Source organism: Erythrolamprus reginae, chromosome 3 (genome assembly GCF_031021105.1).
Source record: "Erythrolamprus reginae isolate rEryReg1 chromosome 3, rEryReg1.hap1, whole genome shotgun sequence".
Classification (NCBI taxonomy): domain Eukaryota; kingdom Metazoa; phylum Chordata; class Lepidosauria; order Squamata; family Dipsadidae; genus Erythrolamprus; species Erythrolamprus reginae.
Genome location: NC_091952.1, coordinates 170,384,404 through 170,411,756, shown reverse-complemented (window position 1 = coordinate 170,411,756; position 27,353 = coordinate 170,384,404). Strand labels below are relative to the sequence as shown.

The window sequence follows — 27,353 nt, the reverse complement described above, 5'->3', positions numbered from 1 at the left end:
CATACCGATGCGGATCTCTGGACCACACCGATAGGAACCCACCACTGCATACCAGGCTTCAGAAAGTGAGTGCAGTGTGGGGAAGGGGTTGTACAGGGGTGGGGTACTGCCCAGATGGGGGGGGGACGCAATGGGGTAGCAAAAATGGAGCTCCACTCCAGAGCACCCAATTTGCACTGTTGAAAGAAAATGCAGGGCGTCCTGCATAAGCCATGCCCACAATGTGGTAGTAAAATTTTTGGTAGCCCTTCAATGGGGGTGCACATGGGGGGAGGGAAGGGGTTTGGGCACCCTCATTGAAGGGCTACCAAAAAATTGTTGTGTTTGATGCTCTGATTCCTCTTGCCAATGTGTAGGACAGAGCATTTGTTGGTTGAGATTTGCAGTTGCCACATGTTTTACCATTTTGACACAAAGTCAAGGTCTTTTGGGAGGGCAGCAGTGTTGTTGGTTAAAGATTTTTACATCATCAGCTAAAAAAATGCAGTCACTTGCAATGTGATTGCAAAGGTCATTTATATAGAGTATAAAGAGTGTTAGTCCTCGTACGCTGCCTTGGGGTACACCACTGTTAACAGGAATAAGATTTGATAGGGCACTCCCTATTTTGAACACATTGTCTATTTGACAGGAACTCAGTTATCCAGTCATGTAGGGGTCCAGAAATGCCATAGGATTTCAATTTTAGAAGTAGTTTATCATGAACCACTGAGTTGAAGGCTTTAGAGAAGTCTATGTAAATTGTGTCTATTGTTTTGCCCTGGTCAAGTTTTGAGATCCATATGTTTTTGCAGTGTAGTAGTTGTACATTGCAAGATAATTTTTTCCTGAAACCGAATTGCTTGTTTGAAAGAAGGTTGTTGTTTTTACGTGGAGGGTAATGGATAGGTTTATGATTTATTCTCTGACTTTGCATATGATGCAGCGTAGAGAGATTTGTCTGTAGTTTTCAATTAGACTGGGATCTCCTTTTTTGAAGATAGAGATGCCCATTGCTAGTGACCATAGCTTTGGTAATGAGCTGATCCTAAATGGTTTTTTAAATATTATGCTTAGTGGTTTGGCTATGGCTGTTGAGAGATTTTTTAAGAAGCATGCATATAGTCCATCAGGTCCGATTGACAGAGAGGGTTTTAGGGGAAATTAGTTAAACCTTTCACAAGACAAAGTTGCATATTTTCCAAGCAATATCCTGGATTATTCAGGCAGGATTCATTGTGACATGAATTTTTTTTAAAAAAATCAGAAGAACTTTCAAAATCCTATTATTTCTACATCTACAGTATACACAATCAGCCCCAGGAAGCTAAACAGTGATGACTATATATATAACCTAAAAAGTGGGACAGAATTGTTTTGTTTCCATTCCAGATCTGGTAACAGATTCCTGTTCGACTTGGACAAAGTACTGTTTTTCATCCATCTTTCAATTGTACAGGTAACTGTGTATATGGTTATATATGTGTGTGTTATATAAGTGTGTGTGTGTAGAATAAAATTGTGTGTGGATGTATGGATAGGATAGAATAGAATAGAATTTTTATTGGTCAAGTGTGATTGGACACACAAGGAATTTGTCTTGGTGTGCATGTTCTCAATGTACATAAACAAAAGATAGATTCATCAAGAATCATAAGGTACAACACTTGTTGATAATCCAGATACATATAATCATATTAGAGACTAGTCAGGACTAGTAAGGATACAAGCCACAAAGTTACAGTCATACAGTCATTTGTGGGAGAAGATGGGTGATGGGAATGATGAGAACAATTATGTAGCACTCAGCAATAGGCAATGTGATTCTTCGCAGAATTCAGGTTATAGTAAGATAAAAATTATATCGCCAATTTCACAGGAGTCCTACAATGAGCAAGACCAATTATTTCATTTTTATTTATGTACTTTAAAAAAAAAATTAAGTTCTGGAAGAATGCTTATAGCTTCAACAATGATTTACTACTAAAACTTGCAAGAAATCATGTAACTTTTTAAAGTTAAAAAAGTGTTGAAACAAGTGGTAGCTTGCTAGTTCAAACCTAATGGCAAATTGTGATTATAGTCAACAATGCTGAATGATTCAGATGTAAAATGTTTAGAGGTGACTCTTCAAATTTCTTCTTTGTATTAATGATCCTAAATACGTGAACCATAGTGTGTAACTTAAAGATTCATTAACCAATTTTTACATTTACAACTTAGTGCGACAACAGATGAAAATAATTCTCAATTGGCTGAGGTCACTCACTGTGCTAAGCCATACAAAAAATCATTGAAATCACAGTTACTGCATTAATTACCGGTAGTTGTTTTTCTTTTCTTATTCAATCATTCCACCAAGATTTAGTAGCTTTAAGTAATATAAAATACTAAATAAAATTATAGAAACCATTAAAACGATTTCAAAATTTTCTAGGTATTTGTTCCACCATGGGCAGTCTTGATGAAGCAAACACCAATTTCGCTGCGGACTTCTTAAAAATGATAGAAAAAGAGAAACCCAACAACAACATTTTTTTCTCTCCATTGAGTATCTCATCAGCTTTAGCTATGCTTTTGTATGGTGCTAGAGATAACACTGCTGTTGAAATTGAAAAGGTAGGAATCTTCATGATAATCAGGAAGTCGTTTCTACTTATACTGTACTTTCCTTTTCAGAACCGCTCTGTTCTCCAATCAGAGAAGATTGAAAGTTAGAGTGAAGGCAAATCCAGAACTCATAGCTATAATTGATATGCTAAACTAAAGTGAAGTTTCTAAAACAAAAAGTCAGAAAAATAAGTCATAATTTTTATTTTGTTTATTTTATTTTAATTTTCTCAGATCATTTAGACTCCCATCCCCAACCCCATAAATGCTGTTTTTGTTGCTATTGCTGATAAGACAGATTGACTGGGCTGGCAGAGATTGTGACTCAAACATTTGGACAATATCATGTGAAAGAATGCTGGTCTAGGTGGCATCTATTAGAATCACTCTCAACGGGTAGTCACATTCACTGGTCACCCTGGGAAACACAGATGCATTTGTTCTGGAAGATGGCGACAGTTCACAGCCTCTTCTCTATTTTGTATTGCAGGTCCTTCATTTTGATAAAATCACAGGATCCTCGGGATCTACAAACTTGCCTGTAAGAGAATTTTCATTAAATTTCATTTTATTGCTAATTCTACACACATACACACACATGTGTGTATATATACAGTACAGACATCCACACATGCAGGGGTGTATGTATATGTGTCAGCATTGGGTGTAAATGCCTTGGAATTGTGGGCAAAATATGTGCCTATGAATGCAATGTCCTGTCTTTTGGTTCTTGAAGGGTCAGTGTGACAAACCTGGTGGACCTCACAACCAGTTCAAAGAACTCCTATCAGCCATTAATCAACCTGCTAAAAAGTATACATTGAGCATAGCCAATCGAATGTATGGAGCAAACAATTATGAATTTCTCCAGGTGAGCAAGAAAATTTTTCACTCTTTTCACTTCACTGACCTATTGAAGGTGCAAGTAAAATTTATTTCTCCATCCTTAGAAGTAAGCATAGATATTAATCTATAATGTAGAAGGGGGCAGAATACTAATAATTAAAGTGGAACCAGGACAAAAATCTGTTTTAAAAAATACATGAAAAAGTAATAGAGCTGGGATACAAAAGTATTTGTATATTTGTATAATAGACTGCACAGTATATACAAATATACTTTCAAAATATGTTCCAAAATCATTTTGGGAAATGAGAGCAGAATTTGGGTTAGGGATGTATGGAAAGAGGTGCACAAGACAAAAGAGCAATATACAGTGGTACATCTACTTAAGAACTTATTTCGTTCCATGACCAGGTTTTTAAGTAGAAAAGTTTGAAAGTAGAAGCAATTTTTCCCATAGGAATCAATGTAAAAGCAAATAATGCATGCAAACCCATTAGGAAAGAAATAAAAGCTCAGAATTCAGGTGGGAGGGGGAGAAGGAAGAAGAGGAGAAAGAGAGTCGCTGCCCAGAGTGAAGGGAGTGTTTCTTTTCTCTGGGCACTGGTAGAGGTTTATTCCCTCTCCAAGCACCCAGAGAAAGGAAAATGCTTTGTTTGCTCTGGACTGCCAAAGCCTCCTTAACCACCATTGAAAGGCTCCCCTGGCAGCCCAGAAAAGCCCAAGATGGCCAGGATTAAAGGGGGGATGGCAGGAAACTGGGTGGGCCTTCGTGCTGCTCTCAAATTTCCTGGGAAATTTTTCCGGGCTCAGGTTCTTAAGTAAAAAATGGTTCTTAAGAAGAGGCAAAAAAATCTTGAACACCTGGTTCTTATCTAAAAAAGTTCTTCAGTAGAGGTAACACTATACTTTATTTTCGAATCTGCATCAATCCTGGTTGACTGAGCAATGAAGTACGGGAGATTCAAATTGAACCTAATATTTGGACAGATCATAGCCCTTTAAAAATAATCTGGAAAGGACAGAAAAGGAAAATCAGATGGACAATGAGCCAATCTCTAGTTAAAGATAAAGAATACTGGGAAATGTTAGAGAAGGAGTTAAGAATATTATTTAAAATAAATATAAAATAAGATACATCATTGCAAAATATCTGGGACAAAACAAAAGTCTATATAAGTGGGCTAACAAATAGTTTTCTTGGCAAGAAAAAAGAAAAGAAAAAGTTGGAAAAGTTGGGTGTTGGAAAAATACCCTCAGTTGAAATGAATATCTTACCAAGGTTATTATTATTTTTATTTCAAGTTGTTCCAATAAAACCGGAGAAAGCTTTCTTTGAGGATTAAAAAAAAAGCATTCAAAATACATTTGGCAAGGGAAAAAAACCTAAGATAAGATGGCATTTATTACAGGATATTAAAGAAATAGGTGAATTTGGGCTTCCACATTGGCAATTACATTACTTTTTTTTTAAAAAATTTTTTATTAATTTTTAACAAATTTTTAATACACACAACATAAAACAGTGCATAGTGAAATGTGCCCCCACCCAGACACACACACATTCCTCACCACCAAATCGGGGGTGTTGAATAATCCACTTGACCCAAGAGCAATATATTTATTTACATATTATAGAGTGATTCCAATTTATTTCTTGTAGCTTGGTCTCGGATTCTGCTCGTCATATATCGTCTTACCTTGTCCCACCCTCCCATCAGTTGCCCCAACTCAGTTTCATTTTCCGAATTTATCCTTTTATCCATAATTTCAAATTGAATATGGTCCACCATGTACCTATACCAATTTTGCATTGTCCATTTTGTCGCATCCTTCCAACCAAAGACTATTACTGCCTGAGCGCTTTCTATTGCTGCTTTTTTTATTTCTCTAAATTCTCCCATCGCATTGCTTTTAACTAGTAGTGCCATTTCCTTAGTGATTGTCCATTGTATATTTAACATTCTATTTATGTCCTCTTGCACTTTTTGCCAAAATTCCTGCACTATCGGGCATTCCCAGAACATATGCATAAACACTCCTTTATCTTGACACCCATGCCAACAACTCCCCCTGACATTCTGCTGAAAGTGTGTGAGTTGAACGGGAGTAAAATACCACTTATGTAATATTTTCCTTCTCATTTCCCTGATTCTTGTATTTTTAATTTTCCTTATATTTTCTACTATATTTTCCATCTCTTGTACCTCTACTTGTATCTCATTTTGCCACCATTTAGTCAATCCTTCAATCGTGTCCCCATCTGACTGCAGTAGCAATTTATATATATTGGTTGCTTGTGCCTTTATACCCTCACTTTTTTCTCTTATTATTTTCTCTAACCCTGTCTCCTCCCTCAATAAACCATTATCTTACACTCCATCATAATATACCAAAATCACCCTTTTCCCCTCTTGTTTTGCCCTTGATTTAATTTTTTCCCCTTTCTTTACCCCTATTACCCCCCCCCCCAATGTGCCTCCCCCCGTGCTCCCCCCACCAAGTGGGGGGAAGACAAGAAAAGCCCTTGTCCATTCATGAGGCACATTCTCTTGATTGCATTCTCACTCAACTAGCTCCTCCTTCAACCCCTTTTAATTGTAATAAAAGAGAAATCTTCCCCTCCCCCTCCTTCCTCCTTTAAATAATTCCTTCTTTAACTTTAACTTCTTTAACCCCCTTTTTCTCCCCCTTAGACTTCCCCCACCGAATAACAAATATACAGGAATCCCAAGGCATCTCCAAAAAAAATTACAAGACAAGGAGACCCAAACAACATCACTGTCTAGCTCTCTTCTCATGCTGAGCTTGTGTTTTTCTCTGCTCTTTTCTTATGGCCTCCACCTGCCCGGTTAACTCCTTCAGCTGCTCTTCCCTTCGTCTTTCCTCATCGTCTGAGGTACTACGACCGTCAAAAAACTCCTCTCCTTCTTGTGCTTGTGCTCCAGCTTCATCAAACTTAATCCCCAGTTGATCCAATAAAGCCTTTCCCTCCTCCAATGTACGTGCTCTGTACATTTTATTTTCTTGGAACACCAAAATAGCAACTGGGTACCCCCAAGTGAACCGTCTTCCACTTTGATATAAATGGCTTGAAATTGGTTTTAAAGCAGCTTTTGCTCCCAAAGTTTCCCAGGAGAGATCCCTCAGAACTCTTATCTCATTTCCATCTTGTTTAAGGCAAGTAGAAGTCTTCAAAGATTTGTAAACCATCTCTGCTTTTTTTTCACTGAGGAAAGCCACAACAATGTCTCTCTGCCTCTCCCTATCTCTTCGTGCTGCTGCCCAGTGGACTCGCAATAAATCTTCCAAGCTGACTTGAATGCCTGCTTGCTTATTTAACCAAGCAAAAACTGCTTCCGTTAAGTTTGAACCAGAGGCAAAGTCCATTCTGAACCCATGCAGATGCAAATTTCTTCTTCTCTGACGGTCCTCCAGATTAGCAATTCTATCATTCATTTGTTTAATTAATTCATCATGATACTTCACTTGTTTTTCAACTTTCTGTATCTTTCCAGCAGAACATTCCTCCTCCTTTTTAATTTGCTTAACTTCTGAAGCCAAATCACCCATTGTAGTTTCTACTTTAATAAATCTCTGCTCAAATCCAGAGCAAATGTCCAGCAATTTATCCAGTTTTTTTTCAATGTCCGCTAAGCTGGAAGAGTCTTCTTTTTCTTTTTTCCCTCCCTCCACCATTTTAAGATTTATTGTACTCACTTATCGCTTCCTTGATATAGCGAAAGAACCTCGGTCTTTGCTTGAAACCATACATCTTTAAATTCTTTTGATGTCCGTAGATTCCTGTACCTCCTATTTTTTTCTAAGAAGGATTTATAGTATTTTTAAGGGAGAGAAATCCCTTTACATTATATATTAGTTCAGAGCCAGAGGTGAAGCACCTAGAAAAAAAAACGGCACATGTGCAATCAATTACATTACCAAGCAGCTGCCTTAGTATGCTTTAAGGAGTGGATGGAACTAAATAATAAGAGAATGTTGGCAATTGAGGGACACAATTTCCAATTAGGATGGCATGCATTCACGTGGATGAGAAATACAAATCTCATGCATATCTTAAGAGACATTTGGTTAGGAACACATTATTGCAAATTTGGTAGCACATCAAAAAACAACATTATACAAAGATTCCAAATTGGATTTCCACAATTGGAGCCATAAAACACCCAAGTTCAAAGACATTTGACAAAATTATATGATATAAAGATTTATTAGATGAACAAGGAAATTTGAAAACTAGGAAAGATTTAACTGAAAATGGAATAAACCTTGACTGGTGGACTTGCACACAAGTCCAAGCCAAATATCATAGCAACACTAAAATCTACAAATTTCAGGAAAAAACCTAATGACCTTGATAAGATATTATTCAGTTGTGATTAAAAACTAATTGGTAAAATTTATAAATTTATAATAAGATATAAAATAGAAGAAGATATAGTTAAAGACATGAGGATAAGATGGGCAAAAAAACCTTTGTACACCTTATATATTTGGAGAAATGGGAAAACATTTGGAAAATTAAATGGAAATTAACAATGTTGGTGGTGTACAAGGAAAACCAGCATAAGATATTTTACAGGTGGTATTTATTCCCTGTAAGAATTTCTAGGATGTTTACAAATTCATCATCAAGGTACTGGAAATGCGAGAAGGACAATATAATTTACTATCACTTATGGTGGACTTGTTTAAAGGCAAAAAAATATTGGAACAAAATTAGAGCATGGTTAAAAGAATCATAAAAGAAGATATAGATAGGAAACGTGAATTATTTTAAATGGGCATGGAATTACAGTATCTGATTATGCACATCATTATTGTGGCAAGAATAACCTATGTGCAATTTTGTAAAATAAGAAAATACCAAAAGTTGGGGTCATATTAGAAAAATATTGGAATGTGCTGAAATGGACAAATTAACAAAGAAAATAAAAGAAAAAGAATAATCTGAATATTACTTAGTATGGAATAAATCATATGAATGGCTGGAAGAGAGAAAGAATAGGTAAAGGATGAATTAAAAATGTCAAAAATTGAATGATTGATAAGAAAGTTAAAGATAAATTATTATGGAAGAAGTATGATTATTTTATACAACAATGGTATAGAGTAAGAAAAAAACAAAGGGAGGGAGGGAGAGAGGGAGGGAGGAAGGAAGGGAGAAAGGAAGGAAGGAAGGACAAGTAAACTATAAAATGTAAATGTGTGTTTGTATAAAACATATTTTTGCTGATACTGAATATACTGTATATAAATTTATAAGGGAGATACACGCACGCGCGCACACACACACACATATAATAAAGGGCTACCAAAAATTTTACTACTACACTGTGGGCGTGGCTTATGCAGGACGCCCTGCATTTTCTTTTAACATCTTTCAGTGCAAATTGGGTGCCCTGGGGTGGAGCTCCATTTTTGCTACCTAAGTTTATTGTAAATATGGGGAAACTGTACCCCTACTGGGTTTTTTGTATGTATTTGTGTTTTAAGTGTATTTAATTTTTTTTAAGTAAGTGTACATAGCCAAATTAGATGGGTGGAGAATGGGGACAAAATCTTGTTCTCCCTTCCTTTTTCATGAAAATTGCCATTTTTACATTACTAAATAGTTAAAATAGTTGGTGGTCAAAAGAGGGATCACGTTAGCAATGATGCTTCCTTTGAGTTACATGCAATTGACATCAATGCAGTTTTGTAAACACTATTTATTTATTTATTTATTTATTTATTTATTTATTTATGTTTTTATGTATTTATGTATTTATTTATTTATGTATTTATTTATGTATTTATTTATGTATTTATTTATGTATTTATGTATGTATTTATGCATGTATTTATGTATTATATGTATTTATGTATGTATTTATTTATTTATTTATTCATTCATTCATTCATTCATTCATTCATTCATTCATTCATTTATTTATTTATTTATTTATTTATTTATTTATTGGATTTATATGCAGCCCCTCTCCAAAAACTCGGGGCGGCTAACAGCAATCGTAAACAGTGTACAATAATAATCCAATACTAAAAGCAAATTAAAAACACCTTAATATAAAAAACCAAACTATTTATTTATTTATTTATTTATTCATTCATTCATTCATTCATTCATTCATTCATTTATTTATTTATTTATTTATTTATTTATTTATTTATTTATTTATTTATTTATTGGATTTGTATGCCGCCCCTCTCCGGAGACTCGGAGCGGCCAACAGCGACAATAAAACAGTGTACAATAGTAATTTGGTATTAGAAATGATTAAAAATCCATTAATATAAAAACCAAACATACATACCATGCATAGAATTGTAAAGGCCTAGGGGGAAAGAGTATCTCAGTCCCCCCATGCCTAGCGGCAGATGTGGGTTTTAAGTGGTTTACGAAAGGCAAGGAGGGTGGGGGCAATTCTAATCTCTTGGGGGAGTTGGTTCCAGAGGGCAGGGGCCACCACAGAGAAGGCTCTTCCCCTGGGTCCTGCCAGGCGACATTGCTTAGTTGACGGGATCTGGATAAGATCCACTCTGTGGGACCTAACTGGTCGCTGGGATTCATGCAGCAGAAGGTGGTCCCTGAGGTAATCTGGTCCGGTGCCATGAAGGGCTTTATAGGTCATAACCAACACTTTGAATTGTGACCAGAAACTGATCGGCAACCAATTAAGACTGCGGAGTGTTGGTGTAACATGGGCATATTTGGGAAAGCCCATGATTGCTCTCGCAACTGCATTCTGCACGATCTGAAGTTTCTGAACATTTTTCAAAGGTAGCCCCATGTAGAGAGCGTTACAGTAGTCAAGCCTCGAGGTGATGAGGGCATGAGTGACCATGAGCAGTGACTCCCGGTCCAAGTAGGGTCACAACTGGTGCACAAGGCGAACCTGGGCGAACGTCCCCCTCGCCACAGCTGAAAGATGTTTCTCTAATGTGAGCTGTGGATCGAGGAGGACGCCCAAGTTGCGAACCTTCTCTGAGGGGGCCAGTGATTCTCCCCCCAGGGTAATGGACGGACAGATGGAGTTGTCCTTGGGAGGTAAGATCCACAGCCACTCCCTCTTGTCTGGGTTGAGTTTGAGCTTGTTGACACTCATCCAAGCCCTAACATCCTCCAGGCACCGGCACATCACTTCCACTGCTTCGTTGGCTGGACATGGAGTGGAGATGTATAACTGGGTATCATCGGCGTATTGATGATACCTCACCCCATGCCCTTGGATGATCTCACCTAGCGGTTTCATGTAGATATTAAATAGCAGGGGGGAGAGGACCGACCCCTGAGGCACCCCACAAGGGAGAGACCTAGAGGTCAACCTCTGACCCCCTACTAACACCGACTGTGACCGACCAGAGAGGTATGAGGAGAACCACTGAAGAACATTGCCTCCCACTCCCAACCCCTCTAGCCGGTGCAGAAGGATACCATGGTCAATGGTATCGAAAGCCGCTGAGAGGTCAAGAAGCACCAGGACAGAGGACAAGCTCCTGTCCTGGGCCGGCCAGAGATCATCCATCAACGCGACCAAAGCAGTTTCCGTGCTGTAGCCGGGCCTGAATCCAGACTGCTGAGGACCTAGATAATCAGCTTCTTCCAAGGACTGCTGGAGCTGAAGTGCCACCACCTTCTCAACAACCTTCCCCATAAAGGGAATATTGGAGACTGGAGGGCAGTTATTGAGTACGGCTGGGTCCAGGGAAGGCTTCTTGAGGAGGGGGTGCACAAGTGCCTCCTTATAAGGAGCTGGAAAGGACCCACTCCCCAAGGAGGCGTTGACAATCTCCCGGACCCAGCTCCACGTCACCTCTCGACTGGCCAAAACCAAGCAAGAGGGACACGGCTCCAGTAGACGGGTGGCAGAATACATAGCTCCAATGGCCTCGTCCACTTCCTTAGGTGTCACCAAGTCAAGCCTCTCCCAGACAGATGGACAAAGATGTTTAGCCCCAGTCACCTCGACTGACTTGTTGTCAGTTGACTCTGTTTTACAATTGGAATCAAGGTCCGCTCGAATCCGAGCGATTTTATTAGCGAAAAACATGTTAAAATCCTCGGCACTACTCTGCAAGGGCTCCCCAACTCCCCCCTGGTTAAGAAGGGAGCGGGTTACCCTAAACAGAGCGGCTGGGTGAGATTCCGCTGATGCAATCAAGGTGGCATGATACGTACAGATATACCATGCATAAAATTGTAAAGACCTAGGGGGGGAAAGGAATCTTAATTCCCCCCTGCCTGGTGGCAGAGGTGGGTTTTAAGTAGCTTACGAAAGGCAAGGAGAGTGGGGGCAATTCTAATCTCTGGGGGGAGTTGGTTCCAGAGGGCCGGGGCCACCACAGAGAAGGCTCTTCCCCTGGGTCCCGCCAAGCGGCATTGTTTAGTTGACGGGACCTGGAGAAGACCCACTCTGTGGGACCCAACTGGTCGCTGGGATTCGTGCCGCAGAAGGCGGTCCCTGAGGTAATCTGGTCCAGTGCCATGAAGGGCTTTATAGGTCATAACCAACACTTTGAATTGTGACCGGAAACTGATCGGCAACCAATGCAGACTGTGGAGTGTTGGTGTAACTTATTTGGGAAAGCCCATGATTGCTCTCGCAACTGCATTCTGCACGATCTGAAGTTTCCGAACACTTTTCAAAGGTAGCCCCATATAGAGAGCATTACAGTAGTCAAGCCTTGAGGTGATGAGGGCATGAGTGACTGTGAGCAGTGACTCCCGGTCCAAATAGGGTCGCAACTGGTGCACCAGGTGAACCTGGGCAAACACCCCTCTCCCCACAGCTGAAAGATGTTTCTCTAATGTGAGCTGTGGATCGAGGAGGACGCCCAAGTTGCGAACCCTCTCTGAGGGGGTCAATGATTCTCCCCCCAGGGTAATGGATGGACAGATAGAATTGTCCTTGGGAGGCAAGACCCACAGCCACTCCGTCTTGTCTGGGTTGAGTTTGTTGACACCCATCCAGGCCCCAAAAGCCTCCATTGAGAAACAATGCAGTTTCTCAGGGTTTATTTCCAACTTCCCAGCATGCCCTACTGATTTTGATCCTCATTCATTTTGGAGGACCAGTCAGAGTTAGTTAGGGTCCAATCTGGCAATTACCTAGTGCCAACTACAATTGCTGATTGAGTGTATGAATGATGATAATAAGGAAACTAATATATTGCAACATTTTCTTTCATTCTGTGCAGCAATACATAAGATGCATTAAAGAGCTTTATCATGCAGAATTGGAAAGAGTTGACTTTCTGAATGCTGTTGAGGAAGTTAGAAAGAACATTAATTCCTGGGTGGAAAGCCAAACAAATGGTAAGAAAGCATAGGTTTCTCCTTGTTTTAGCCTTTCGTTCATTCTTTGCTTAAAGGTATTTAGACTACATTGGTATTTTAATTTTTTCAGTACTTTTTTACTCAAAAAAAAAATACATTGTAGAAAGGAGTGTATTGCTGATAAACATGTGTCATCTACCGATAACATTTTTAATGTTATTATTTTTTTAAAAGGTAAAATTAAGAATCTGCTTGCTAAAGACTCAATTGACAAAAGCACTGCATTGGTCTTAATAAATGCTATATATTTCAAAGGAAAGTGGATGAGGCAATTTGATCCCAAGGATACACATGAAGCAGACTTTTGGACCACTAAGGTATAGTACCTGAAAAACCCACGAAAATGGAAATGTGTCAATTGTTGCACAATTAAATTAAACAACTAAAAGTAACCATGTCGTTGAACATCACGGGAACATCATGGATACAATCCTTGTTTATACAATGAGCTTCAGCCTGCACTAATAGAGCCTGAAATGGAATCTGATATTGTAGCTGGTGATTTCAATCAATATTTCATGTTATGGTTTCTCATATTTTTATTGCTTTAAATTTTATTTGTTATAGGAGCACAGCAAAAAGGTGCAAATGATGACTCAAACGGAAAAATTAAACCATGCTAAAATAACAAGGCCACCATTGGACGTGCTTGAGGTTCCCTATGAGAAGGAAGACTTAAGCATGTACATCTTTGTACCACAGAGGGATGGGACCACAAAAGAGGTACTTTGAGTTCTGAAATCATTCAGAAAAATATTCAAATGAACTTGATATGTATCTTTTGAATAATTTTATTGACTATTGAACCCAGGTCTCTCCAGTTCCACTCCATTATTCTTCCACTCCTTTTCTGTATCAGGCAGACCTATCCATTAATACTGGCACAAGTTTGGAGCTAGGGAGCAGAAACAGGCTTGTGTATAACCAATTTTCATCCTGTGATAGAAACATAGAAACATAGAAGACTGATGGCAGAAAAAGACCTCATGGTCCATCTAGTCTCCCTTATACCACTTTTTGTATTTTATCTTAGGATGGATATATGTTTATCCCAGGCATGTTTAAATTCAGTTACTGTGGATTTACCAACCACGTCTGCTGGAAGTTTGTTCCAAGGATCTACTACTCTTTCAGTAAAATAATATTTTCTCATGATCTTTCCCCCAACTAACTTCAGATTGTGTCCCCTTGTTCTTCTGTTCCCTTTCCTATTAAAAACACTTCCCTCCTGAACCTTATTTAACTCTTTGACATATTTAAATGTTTCCATCATGTCCCCCCTTTTCCTTCTGTCCTCCAGACTATACAGATTGAGTTCATTAAGTCTTTGCTGATATGTTTTATGCTTAAGACCTTCCACCATTCTTGTAGCCCGTCTTTGGACCCGTTCAATTTTGTCAATATCTTTTTGTAGGTGAGGTCTCCAGAACTGAACACAGTATTCCAAATGTGCTCTCACCAGTGCTCCATATAGCGGGATCACAATATCCCTCTTCCTGCTTGTTATACGGGCTACAAGAATGGTGGAAGGTCTTAAGTATAAAATGTATCAGGAAAGACTTAATGAACTCAATCTGTATAGTCTGGAGGAGGAGAAGGAAAAGGGGGGACATGATCGAAACATTTAAATATGTTAAAGGGTTAAATAAGGTTCAGGAGGGAAGTGTTTTTAATAGGAAAGTGAACACAAGAACAAGGGGACACAATCTGAAGTTAGTTGGGGGAAAGATCAAAGGCAACATGAGAAAATATTATCTTACTGAAAGAGTAGTAGATCCTTGGAGCAAACTTCCAGCAGACGTGGTTGATAAATCCACAGTAACCGAATTTAAACATGCCTGGGATAAACATATATCCATTGTAAGATAAAATACAGGAAATAGTATAAGGGCAGACTAGATGGACCATGAGGTCTTTTTCTGCTGTCAGTCTTCTATGTTTCTATGTTCTATGTTTCTATGTTTCTATACCTCTAGCTATGCAACCAAGCATCCTACTTGCTTTTCCTACCGCCCGACCACAATATCCAATTCTATCCTCAGATAATTTTCTGAGGATAGAATTGGATATTCAAGACAGTTTTGCAAGTGTTTAGCCCAGTGTTTAAAAATTCAGTTGTTTACCATTATGTTTGCTTATCACGTAACAGTCATTTATCATCTTCTTCATGTCCCTTCCTTCTGTCTCCAGAAGGATTTTTGATTGTTTTTCTTTTGCATTTGACTAGCTGGAGTTTGTCATCTAAATCCTATTACATTTGGCTTAAAGAAAGCTCTTCAGGAACTGTGCTCAGAGATGACTTTCCTTAATGCTAATAGCATTAATATTCAGGACTATTTGCCTGTTCAGATACCATCTGAACCATTTCCAAGCAGAAGTCAATGCATACATTTTCAAACTTCAGCTTTTGACCCAGGTAGAAGGCTGTGAGCCTATGGCTTCTGACCGGGGCTGAAATTCAAAAATTTTCCCTACCAGTTCTGTGGGCTTGGCTTGGTGGGTGTGGTAGGGGAAGGATACTGCAAAATCCCCATTCCCACCCCACTCTGGGGCCAGCCAGCGGTGGTATTTGCCGTATTTGCCGTTTCTCCAAATTACTCAAATGTGTGGACCCAAAATTTCTCCAGAACTTATCAGAACCTGCTGAATTTCACCCTTGCTTCTGACAGTTCATGTTTGCTTCTTATCTTTCTCCACCAGAAATGTATATGTATATTAGAAAAAATACACAAAACAGTCCATATTTTGAATGCAGTTTAAGAAAGTTATTTTTTTAAAAAATCACTTTGTGACAGCTTTCCAATAGATGTAGGCAATTCTTGGCTCCCAAACTTCAGTGAGAAAGAAGGAAATTAGTTTTGGAGTTTGGCTTGCTCCTATGCATGTTATTCCGTGGTTTTGAAGGCAGAGTTTCCATTCCCAAGCAACACAATAAGGATTCCAGAACAGAGATATTCATTTTAGCCTTGGCATGTGCTGTTGTCTTGATCCTCCCTTCTTTAAAACTATCCTGCAAATTATTTTTTTTAAAGAAAGTGATATTTTTGCACATATACAGTGATACCTTGTCTTACAAACTCAATTGGTTCCAGGATGAGGTTCTTAAGGTGAAAAGTTTGTAAGATGAAACAATGTTTCCCATAGGAATCAATGGAAAAGCGATTAATGCGTGCAAGCCCAAAATTCACCTCTTTTGCCAGCTGAAGCGCCTGTTTTTGCGCTGCTGGGATTCCCCTGAGGCTCCCCTCCATGGGAAACCCCACCTCCGGACTTCTGTGTGTTTGCGATGCTGCAGGGGAATCCCAGCAGGGGAATCCCAGCAGCGCAAAAACGAGTGCTTCACTGGCAAAGGAGGTCCAGAGGTGGGGTTTCCCAGCGAAGGGAGCATCAGTGAAATTGCAGCATCGTAAAAACACCAAGTCCTCGAAACCCCACCTCCGGACCTCTGTTTTTTTGCGATGCTTCGATTTCACTGAGGCTCCCCTCGCTGGGAAACCCCACCTCCGGACTTCCGTTGCCAGCAAAGCTCCCGTTTTTGCGCTGCTGGGATTCTTCTGCAGCATCACAAAAACACAGAAGTCTGGAGGTGGGGTTTCCCATGGAGGGGAGCCTCAGGGGAATCCCAGCAGCGCAAAAACGGGAGCTTCGCTGGCAATGGAAGTCCAGAGGCGGGGCATTCCAGCGGCGGCGGTGGGTTTGTAAGGTGAAAATAGTTTGTAAGAAGAGGCAAAAAAATCTTAAACCCTGGGTTTGTATCTCAAAAAGTTTGTATGACGAGGCATTTGTAAGACGAGGTATCACTGTACTTGAAGTTTACTTATGAAAGAATAATGCTATAATGGGAAGTTAACATGTTAAACCCTTTTCCAAATATTTTTTTTTTCATTCATGGCCCCCTTTACCTGACAGATTTTGAGTCAACTCACTTATGAAAAATTTCAAGAGTGGACCAGTTCAACAAGTATGCAGAAAAAAGAGATCAGGCTTTTCCTACCAAAATTCAAATTGGAAGAAATGTATTTGCTCGGACCTACTTTAAAAACGATGGGAATGAAAGATGTGTTTAATGCAGGCAAAGCTAATTTATCTGGCATATCTGGAAATGGGAACCTGGTTGTGTCTCAGGTTTTTCATAAAGCCTATATTGAAGTGAACGAAGAAGGTACCGAAGCAGCTGCTGCTACTGGTGTAGTTGTAGTTCCTACAAGTGCTCCAATTGTTACTGAATTTAAAGCGGATCGCCCCTTTGTGTTCGTGGTACAGCATAAATCCTCCAAAGGCATTCTTTTTGCTGGCCAAGTTTTCTCACCATAAATACCAGCTGTTGAAACATTAAAATGCATATTTCTATCTGCTGTAAGCGACCAAGACTTCTGCATTCCAAATTCTCTTCTCAACTTGTCTAACAAGTTATTTCCTCTTAAGAAAGAACAAATTGTGAGGTTGCAGTTTTTATTTGCTTACTGAGCTAAAATCCCTTTTACATTGATATTTGTATGGAATCCAAAATATATAAATCTGTATATTCCTTGTGACAAAGAGCCCTTAACTATAGAGAGCCTGATGTACAGGAAGCAAACGAAATGGGGAATGGGGGTTTAGTGACTCCTAAAACCAACTCCCACAAATTAAGCCTCAGGAGAGAAACTTACAACCTCTTTGAAATTGATAGTGTGTAATTTTTTTTTGCAATAGAGATATCCTATATACAGTTTGAAATCTCATAAATCAGGCCTTGGTCTCATCAGTGTCCCAATAATTAACTATCTAATATTGATATATATACAACCTATGATGGAAGAAATGTGAGATATACGTTCTGTTAAATAAAAACAGAATAAACCAATGATTTCAATTGAAGAATGCAGTAAAGCCCACTACTAACCTTGCTGTTGTTTCTGCTTCAATGGATGGCTTTCTGATTTTTTGATTATACAATTTAAACTTGAGCACATAGTAAACTGCTTGGTCTTCCATTCATAATTAAAAATCAATAGAGACCCGTTTTGGCTTGCTTGTAGCTTAGGGTGATTACTGATGTTTCAAGCTAATTTTGTGCTGATCCTGTCCTTTGTCTAGGCTAAAGATATTTTGTGATTGTAGTATAAAACTGCAATAATATCTGAATAAACATATACAGTAGATCAAATAGTCTCAGAATTATTTGTTATTCATATTTATTTCTGCACTTTCAAAACTCTTCTAAAGAAGCAACCCTTGTCCCCCAGTCTAGGTCTTGCCAATTCACCATCTCACCCCCACCACCACCACCACTTTCCTTTAGACTTGCTCCAGATATTCACTCCAATATCCACAATCTGACCAGAACATTAGCAGACAGAGGACAGTGAACCAAAGAACGTCCAGATATAGCTGAATTACACTTCCACAAGTCCTATTGCACTGGCTTTACAGGTAGCCCTTTACAGTATTGCAGTTAGGACTGGGATTCCAATGCAATTGTAAAGAGTGACCTTTCTGAAACCCAGACTGTACATTGGACATTAATACAATTGAGAGATTCCAGAAATATTTCACAAGAAGAGTCCTCCACACCACTACTTGCAACAGAATACTTTATTACATCAGACTTGAAATTCTAGGCTTAGATAGCTTAGAGCAGTGATGGCTAACCTTTTTTTCCTCAGGTGCCACACGTGTGTGTGTGCGCGCTATCATGCATGTGCCCACACCCACAATTCAGTGCCTGGGGATGGTGAAAATGGCCTCCTCTGCCCCCTCTGGAGGCCCTATGGAAGTCTAAAACAGCCCATTTTCCAACCTCTTGTGGGCCTGGTAGGTCCATTTTCCCCCCTTCCAGGCTCCAAAGGCTTCTCTAGAGCCTGGGGAGGGCAAAAATGTCCTCCCCAATCCTCCCAGAGAGTCTCTGAAAGCCGAAAATGAGCTTTCAGCTCTGGTGAGCATCACAGGAGCATCACACGCATGTACATTGGAGCTGACATTTCATGGGCCAGCAGATATTACTCCTCGTGCCACCTGTGGCACCCGTGGCTTAGAGCTGACTTAGAGCTACGTCGCCTTCAATCTGAGCTAAATGAAGTTCATAAAATCATCTGCCACAATGTCCTACCTATCAATGAATACTTCAGCTTCAACAATACATGAGCACACAATAGACTCAAACTCTATCTAAACCGCTCAAAACCCAATTGCAGAAAATATGACTTCATCAATGCCTCAAATGCACTACCTGACTCTGTGGTTTCTTCCCCAAACCCCAAAAACTTTAACTTTAGACTGTCTACAGTTGACCACACCCCATTCCTAAAAGGTCTGTAAGGAGTGTGCATAAGCACACCATTGTGCCTACCATCCAGGTGGAGGTTGCTGCTCCTGCTACTACCGGTGCGCCGCACACATAGCTTTGCATCTCTGGTGTGCGCATGTGCATATCTGAGTGAGGTTTTGCTTCTGCGCATGCGCAGGAAGCAAAATATCATGAGGGGAGGTGCACGGGTGTGAAATTTTGGCGCTGTTTTGCTTCTGTGCACGTGCAGAAGCAAAAAAATAACCAAAATCTCACATACATGCATCCCCTTGCAAGATTTTGCTTCCTGCGCATGTGCTGAAGCAAAATCTCGCTCGGACACGCATGCATGCTGGAGACGCAAAGCTGTGGCATCCTGTGCTACCACTGTGGCGTCCTTATCTGTACCGGTGGTAACCTGCTACTGCTACTGTCCCTATCTTATTTATTTATTTATTTATTCATTCATTCACTTATTCATTCATTTATTTATTTATTTATTCATGTATTTATTTATTCACTTATTTATTTATTCATTCATTCATTCACTTATTCATTCATCCATTCATTCATTCATTCATGTATTCATTTATTTATTTATTCACTTATTTATTTATTTATTTATTCATTCATTCATTCACTTATTCATTCATTCATTTATTTATTTATTCATTTATTTATTTATTCACTTATTTATTTATTTATTTATTCATTCATTCATTCACTTATTCATTCATTCATTTATTTATTTATTCACTTATTTATTTATTTATTTATTCATTCATTCATTCATTCATTCACTTATTTAGTTATTTATTTATTTACTTACTTACTTACTTACTTACTTACTTACTTACTTACTTACTTACTTACTTACTTACTTACTTACTTACTTACTTATTTGTTCGACTTCTATGCTGCCCAATCCCGAAGGACTCAGGGCGGCTTACAACATAATAACAGTACAAAAAGATACAGCAACAAAAAAAAAGAAGTCAAATATAAGCTCTAAAAAACTAACCCCAGTAAAACCCATTTATATAAAAACCAATCAAATCTTATGCATGCACACTATTCATAAAATAAAATTTGGCCATGAAAGATGTACAATTCATGGCCTCCCAGGCCTGCCGGCAAAGCCAAGGCTTTGTGGCCTTGTGGAAGGCTAGTAGGGTGGGAGCAGTACGGACATCAGGGTGTGGTTGGTTACATAGAGTTGGGGCAGTCACAGTGAAGGCCCTTCCCCCACAGTCCTGCCGACCTACATTGTTTAGTCGACGGAAACTGGAGGAGGCCAACTCTGTGAGCTCTTATTGGTCTCTGAGAGGTATGTGGCTGTCCTATTGTCCAAAGTTACCTGTACCTACTTTGCTTTTTTTATGTTTATACCAATACCTGCTATCTTGCACATGTTTTGAATAAGATTAAGATTTAAAATTGAAATTTATTAGATTTGTATGCCGCCCCTCTCCGAAGACTCGGGGTGGCTCACAACAACAACAACAATACAATACATAGAATACAAATCCAATAGAGTTGAAAAACGAGAATTAAAACCCATAGATATTAAAAGCAATCATACTGCACAATCACACCATTCTCATATATTACAGTCAGGAAAAAAGGTGGTGGGGGGGAAGAGATAGTTATTCCTCCCATGCCTGGCGACATAGATAGGTCTTCAAGATCTAAATACATACATACATACATACATACATACATACATACATACATACATACATACATACATACATCTTACATGGCCATATGAATTAGTGACCACAATTCTGGCATCTATGTTTGCTGGCATCTATGCATAGGACTTTTAATGGGAAGCAGAGGGAGTCCAACATAAGGAGTATGGGATTCCCGTAGCAGGTTTGTGGAGGCCCAGCACAGACCAGGTGTGAACTGCCTCCAGAGATCAGCAGTATCTCCACCCTACCAGTCTTCCGGAAAGCCGTTAAGACCTGGCTTTTCCAGCAGGCCTGGAATTAGGGTGATTGCAAGTATGTTTGTTTTTATATGATTACTGTTATTACTGACTTTTATTATTAGATTTTAACTGTTTTGCTGTGTTGCTGTATTTATCCCTATTGTTAGCCGCTCAGAGTCCATTTGGAGTGAGCGGCATATCAATACAATATAATACAATAAATACAATACAATAAATACAATACAATAAATAAAATAAATACAATAAATACAATACAATACAATAAATACAATACATACAATACAATACATACAATACATACAATACATACAATCCGATACGATACGATACGATACAATACAATACAATACAATACAATACAATACAATACAATAATACAATACATAAAATTTTGGGAGTGTTGCAGGAAGACCAGGGAAAGAATACTTTGTGACTCAGGCTTCTTGGTGTACTACAGCTCTGGAACTATTCTTACTCACCTTGGATCACTGAAGGGCCAGCCGCCACTGGCATTACCGGTATGCTCCCAGCGGCATGCATGGGCATGCACGGGCATGTGCGTGCGCCCAGTGTGAGATTTGGCTTCTGTGCTTGTGCGCAAAAGCAAAATCTCATGCAAAGATGGCCAGCCATGTGAGATTTCGGTGTCTTCGGAGAGGGGTGGCATACAAATCTAATAAATAAAAAAAATAAATTTCTGCAATTTTCGGCGATTTCTTCGCTTCCACACTTGCATAGAAGTAACACACCAAAATTTCCAAAATCTTGCACGTTTGAGTGTCCTTGTAGGAGAGTTTCCTTGCTGCGTATGCCTAGCAGCCAAATCATGCACGGGGGCACCCAGGGTGTGTTGGGGGGCGTGCAGTTGTGCACACATTGCCATTTTTTCTAACTAATCAGTGATCCCAGTCATACCGTCTGTGGCCCATTACTGCCCATTACTTCTCAAAAGTAAGTAAGCTACTTAAAAACCCCCTCTGTCGCCAGGCATGGGGGAATTAAGATTCCTTTCCCCCCTAGGCCTTTACAATTGTGTGCATGGTATGTTTGTATGTATGTTTGGGTTTTTTTATTTTAATTCGCTTTTAGTATTGGATTATTATTGTACACTGTTTATGATTGCTGTTAGCCACCCCGAGTTTTTGGAGAGGGGCAGCATATTAATAAATAGATAGATAAATAAAATAAAATAAAATAAAATAAAATAAAATAAAATAAAATAAAATAAAATAAAATAAAATAAAATAAAATAAAATAAAATAAAATAAAATAAAATAAAATAAAATAAAATAAAATAAAATAAAATAAAATAAAATAAAATAAAATAAAATAAAATAAAATAAAATAAAATAAAATAAAATAAAATAAAATAAAATAAAATAAAATAAAATAAAATAAAATAAAATAAAATAAAATAAAATAAAATAAAATAAAATAAAATAAAATAAAATAAAATAAAATAAAATAAAATAAAATAAAATAAAAAATAAAATAAAATAAAATAAAATAAAATAAAATAAAATAAAATAAAATAAAATAAAATAAAATAAAATAAAATAAAATAAAATAAAATAAAATAAAATAAAATAAAATAAAATAAAATAAAATAAAATAAAATAAAATAAAATAAAATAAAATAAAATAAAATAAAATAAAATAAAATAAAATAAAATAAAATAAAATAAAATAAAATAAAATAAAATAAAATAAAATAAAATAAAATAAAATAAAATAAAATAAAATAAAATAAAATAAAATAAAATAAAATAAAATAAAATAAAATAAAATAAAATAAAATAAAATAAAATAAAATATGGTGGGTTGTCCCTTTATGGTCTGAAAATGGAGCTTAGAATTTAGAAGCCAGGACCTGTGTAGGACTGTGGACATTTTGACAGGCTTGAAAAATGTCTCTGTGGTTTTTGGAATGGAAAGTCTGTGCCACTTAATGTCTGAAACAAAGTCTTAGCCCTTTTGCTCAAAAAGTATACACCATCAGAGTCAAACTAAATGGAGGTAATTTAATAAAGAGAAGTTTAGATGATCTGGTGATGTAGAAGCTTTAAATTAAAAAAAAACCCATAGTAAATACTGTATACCAATAATTCCACAAAGAACCACTCTCTTCCTATAATTAGATATCAGTTGAAACTGTAAAAGTATAGCTGGTGTTGTGGTCAATGATAGGAAATGGGGGTTGTGGTCAATGATATCACTCTTGTAACATCTTTATAGGCTCACCATTAATTTCCTTCCTTAATTCTAAATGTTCCTATAGAACCATAAGAGTCGCTACTCTCCTATAACCTTAATGCCTCTTTCACTCATACATATATAACTTCATGAAAATTTATCATCTTTTTAAGCCTTTGCTGAATTTGAAAATTAAGGGAGACTAGGATAGATCTATTTCGGCCTTATTTTGGCCTCATCAGCTAGCCATACCCTCACTGGGACTTGAACCTGCAACCTTTGTCTTGTAAGGCTGAGAATTAACCTCTAGGCTACAGTATCCAATCAAATATATATATATATATATATATATATATATATATATATATATATATATATATATATATATATTTATGTCGGATCACTCTGGTATATTGAAGGAACGTCACAGCTCCTTTTTGCCTCTAGGCCCAAGCCAGGACCATTTCAAGGCAGTTAATTTATTCATAGCCGACAACTATATTCTGTATGTATCAAATGTTTTTAGCTGAAATTTTAAAACTAAGGGAGACTAGGATGGTACCATTTCGGCCTTGTTCTGGCCTCATCAGCTAGCCACACCCTTCCTTACTGGGATTCGATCTGGCAGCCTCTGCCTTGTAAGGCAGAGAATTAGCAGTTGAGCCACCAGACCTTGATCCCTCCAGCTCTGTACCAGGGAGGGGCTATATATTTTTTTTTTTTAATGTCGGATCACTCTGGTATATTGAAGGAACGTCACAGCTCCTTTTTGCCTCTAGGCCCAAGCCAGGACCATTTCAAGGCAGTTAATTTATTCATAGCCGACAACTATATTCTGTATGTATCAAATGTTTTTAGCTGAAATTTTAAAACTAAGGGAGACTAGGATGGTACCATTTCGGCCTTGTTCTGGCCTCATCAGCTAGCCACACCCTTCCTTACTGGGATTCGATGAGGCCAGAACAAGGCCGAAATGGTACCATCCTAGTCTCCCTTAGTTTTAAAATTTCAGCTAAAAACATTTGATACATACAGAATATAGTTGTCGGCTATGAATAAATTAACTGCCTTGAAATGGTCCTGGCTTGGGCCTAGAGGCAAAAAGGAGCTGTGACGTTCCTTCAATATACCAGAGTGATCCGACATAAAAAAAAATATATAGCCCCTCCCTGGTACAGAGCTGGAGGGATCAAGGTCTGGTGGCTCAACTGCTAATTCTCTGCCTTACAAGGCAGAGGCTGCCAGATCGAATCCCAGTAAGGAAGGGTGTGGCTAGCTGATGAGGCCAGAACAAGGCCGAAATGGTACCATCCTAGTCTCCCTTAGTTTTAAAATTTCAGCTAAAAACATTTGATACATACAGAATATAGTTGTCGGCTATGAATAAATTAACTGCCTTGAAATGGTCCTGGCTTGGGCCTAGAGGCAAAAAGGAGCTGTGACGTTCCTTCAATATACCAGAGTGATCCGACATAAAAAAAAATATATAGCCCCTCCCTGGTACAGAGCTGGAGGGATCAAGGTCTGGTGGCTCAACTGCTAATTCTCTGCCTTACAAGGCAGAGGCTGCCAGATCGAATCCCAGTAAGGAAGGGTGTGGCTAGCTGATGAGGCCAGAACAAGGCCGAAATGGTACCATCCTAGTCTCCCTTAGTTTTAAAATTTCAGCTAAAAACATTTGATACATATATATATATATATATATATATATATATATATATATATATATATAAATTTTCTAATTCAGCATAATTCAGCAAAAACATGTGACATATCTTTGTGGGGTGACATGAACTAAGAGGTAATGACTAACATAGTTAATGGCTTTAAATGTTTGTTTTTGTAGATTTCAATGGTTTTGATGTTTGTTTTAATTTTTGATTGGGAGTTCCCAAGTCTAATATTTGGACCCCTATATCAGACTGCTTACTGGATTGGCGATTGAGACACCACTGCACATTTAAGTGTCAGGTGTACACACACATGAATATTGCTGTGGTAGTTTTGCCCTTTATGGATCATGTATGATATACTGTACAATAACTGACAAAAACAAAACAAGGAGTGTCAGTCTTGTTAGGTAAAGCAGACTCAAAATACAACCAGATTAGTTAATTCTACTTTATAGTACACATTAATAGAATCTTGCAGTGTCATGGCCCCATTAGAGCCCGCTGCAGAGGAGGAAGAGTTGGAATCTATCCCATCATGCTCTTTCTTTCTCTCTGTCTCTCTATCTCTCTATCTCTCTATCTCTCTATCTCTCTGTCTCTCTGTCTTTCTGTCTGTCTCTCTCTCTATCTATCTATCTCTTGCTCTCTTGCTCTCCCTCTTACACACACACATAGACAAATTTAGTGAACTTTGCTTTGAGACTAAGTAAAAAAAAAACCCCTGAAGATATGACTTGTTCTGCATTCCAGAGAAGCAATTGTCACTGCAGTAATAAAAACATGTCAAGTGACATACCAACAGAAAAACAGGGCAATTTCTTTCAGAAGTGGTATACATAATTTTGAGTTTTCCAAAAGTCTTCATCAGCTAGTTAGAAAATAAAGCAAAGTAGACAAGGACAGAGCAAGACAGGAAAGAGGAGGAGAAAAAAAATCCATTCGATTCCCATCCCATCCTTGTTTATCATCCAGTTTGAAGGAAAGTTTGGCAATTGCATGGTGTCTGTATAAATATACTGCTCCAATAAGCAGTCAGCCTTCAGCTTTCACAAAGACTATTGCGACTTTTTTCCTCAAAACAAATAAACAATTGTGTTTCCCCTCCTTACCCCTGCAACATCTAAGGGGCTTTATTTTAAGCTCATTTTCTGAGGATTCAAAATAGCATTGTTGATTCTCCCCAATTCTCTGCAATTCCATGTGTAAATACCCAACGACGTAGGCATATTTTTCTGTTCTCTTTATGAAAAGGAATTTAGCATGCAATATAAGAAAAATATATTAGGATTACAGCCCTTTTGCATTGGAGAGAAATTGCAGAGAAACTCACAAAGCAAAGGCTTTTAGCTAAGTACGCAAAAACGAAATTGATTTTAGGGTGAAGGCTTACAGATTTATTTATTTTTATTTTTTATTTGTTTTGTTTTGTCAAGTACATATTGGTGGTATACAAAGATACAATAATATTCATATACATGATACTAGTAAATAAGAAACATCAGGACAGGGGACAGAAAGCACGCTGGTACACTTACGTACTCTTAGGAATCGGGAGAGGTCAACAGTAGATAATCTAAGGGTAAAGTTTTGGTAGTTAGGTGATGATGCTACAGAGTCTGGTAGTGAGTTCCTTGCATCAACTACTCAGTTACTAAAGTCGTATTTTCTGCAATCGAGTTTAGAGCGGTTTGCATTAAGTTTGTATCTGTTGTGTGCTCATGTGTTGTTGTGGTTGAAGTTAAAGTAGTCATTGACAGGAAGGACGTTGTAGCAGATGATTTTATGGGCTATACTTAGATCGTGTTTAAGGCGACGTACTTCTAAGCTTTCTAAACCTAGGATTGTAAGCCTACTTGTGTAAGGTATTCTGTTGGGAGTGGAGGAGTGGAGGGTTCTTCTGATAAAATATCTCTTGACATTTTCTAGAATGTTTATGTCTGAAATGTGGTGTGGGTTACAGACATATGAACTGTATTCAAGGATTGGTCTGGCAAAAGTTTTGTATGCTCTGGTTAGTAGTGTGAGATTACCGTAGCAAAAGCTATGTAGGATTAAGTTAACAACTCTTGAAGCCTTTTTGACGATGTTTTTGCAATGGACTTTGGCACTTAGGTCAATTTGATATGAGTATTCCAAGGTCTTTAATGGAGTGAGGGTTGTCTGTAAGGTCTTGTTTATTCAGCTTATATTTGGTGCTCTGATTCTTTTTTGCCAATGTGTAGGACAGAGCATTTGTTGGTTGAGATTTAGAGTTGCCAGATGTTTGACCATTCTGACACAAAGTCAAGGTCTTTCTGAAGAGTGGCTGTGTTATCGGTAGTGTTGAAAAGTTTTACATCATCGGCGAAGAGGACACAGTTGCTTGTAATGTTTAGATGAGGTATTAGCCAAATTGAAATAAAATTTAGACTGTAGAAAGCGCCGCTAAATGCAACCACCTGGAAATACTTTGGTTATTATGGCGGCATTTCC

The 27,353-nt window shown here is 38.1% G+C and overlaps 1 protein-coding gene across 1 annotated transcript; it reads left to right on the top strand.

The window, feature by feature from the left end:
• The first annotated feature begins 1,354 nt into the window (after positions 1–1,354).
• On the top strand, positions 1,355–17,939 carry LOC139164696 (serpin B3-like). The gene is made up of 8 exons (XM_070747140.1): positions 1,355–1,438; positions 2,417–2,598; positions 3,080–3,130; positions 3,326–3,460; positions 12,652–12,769; positions 12,965–13,107; positions 13,358–13,513; positions 16,700–17,939. The coding sequence occupies exons 2-8, from the start codon at positions 2,431–2,433 to the stop codon at positions 17,102–17,104; spliced, it is 1,176 nt and encodes a 391-aa protein (XP_070603241.1). The 5' UTR covers positions 1,355–1,438; positions 2,417–2,430; the 3' UTR covers positions 17,105–17,939.
• Positions 17,940–27,353: the final 9,414 nt, after the last annotated feature.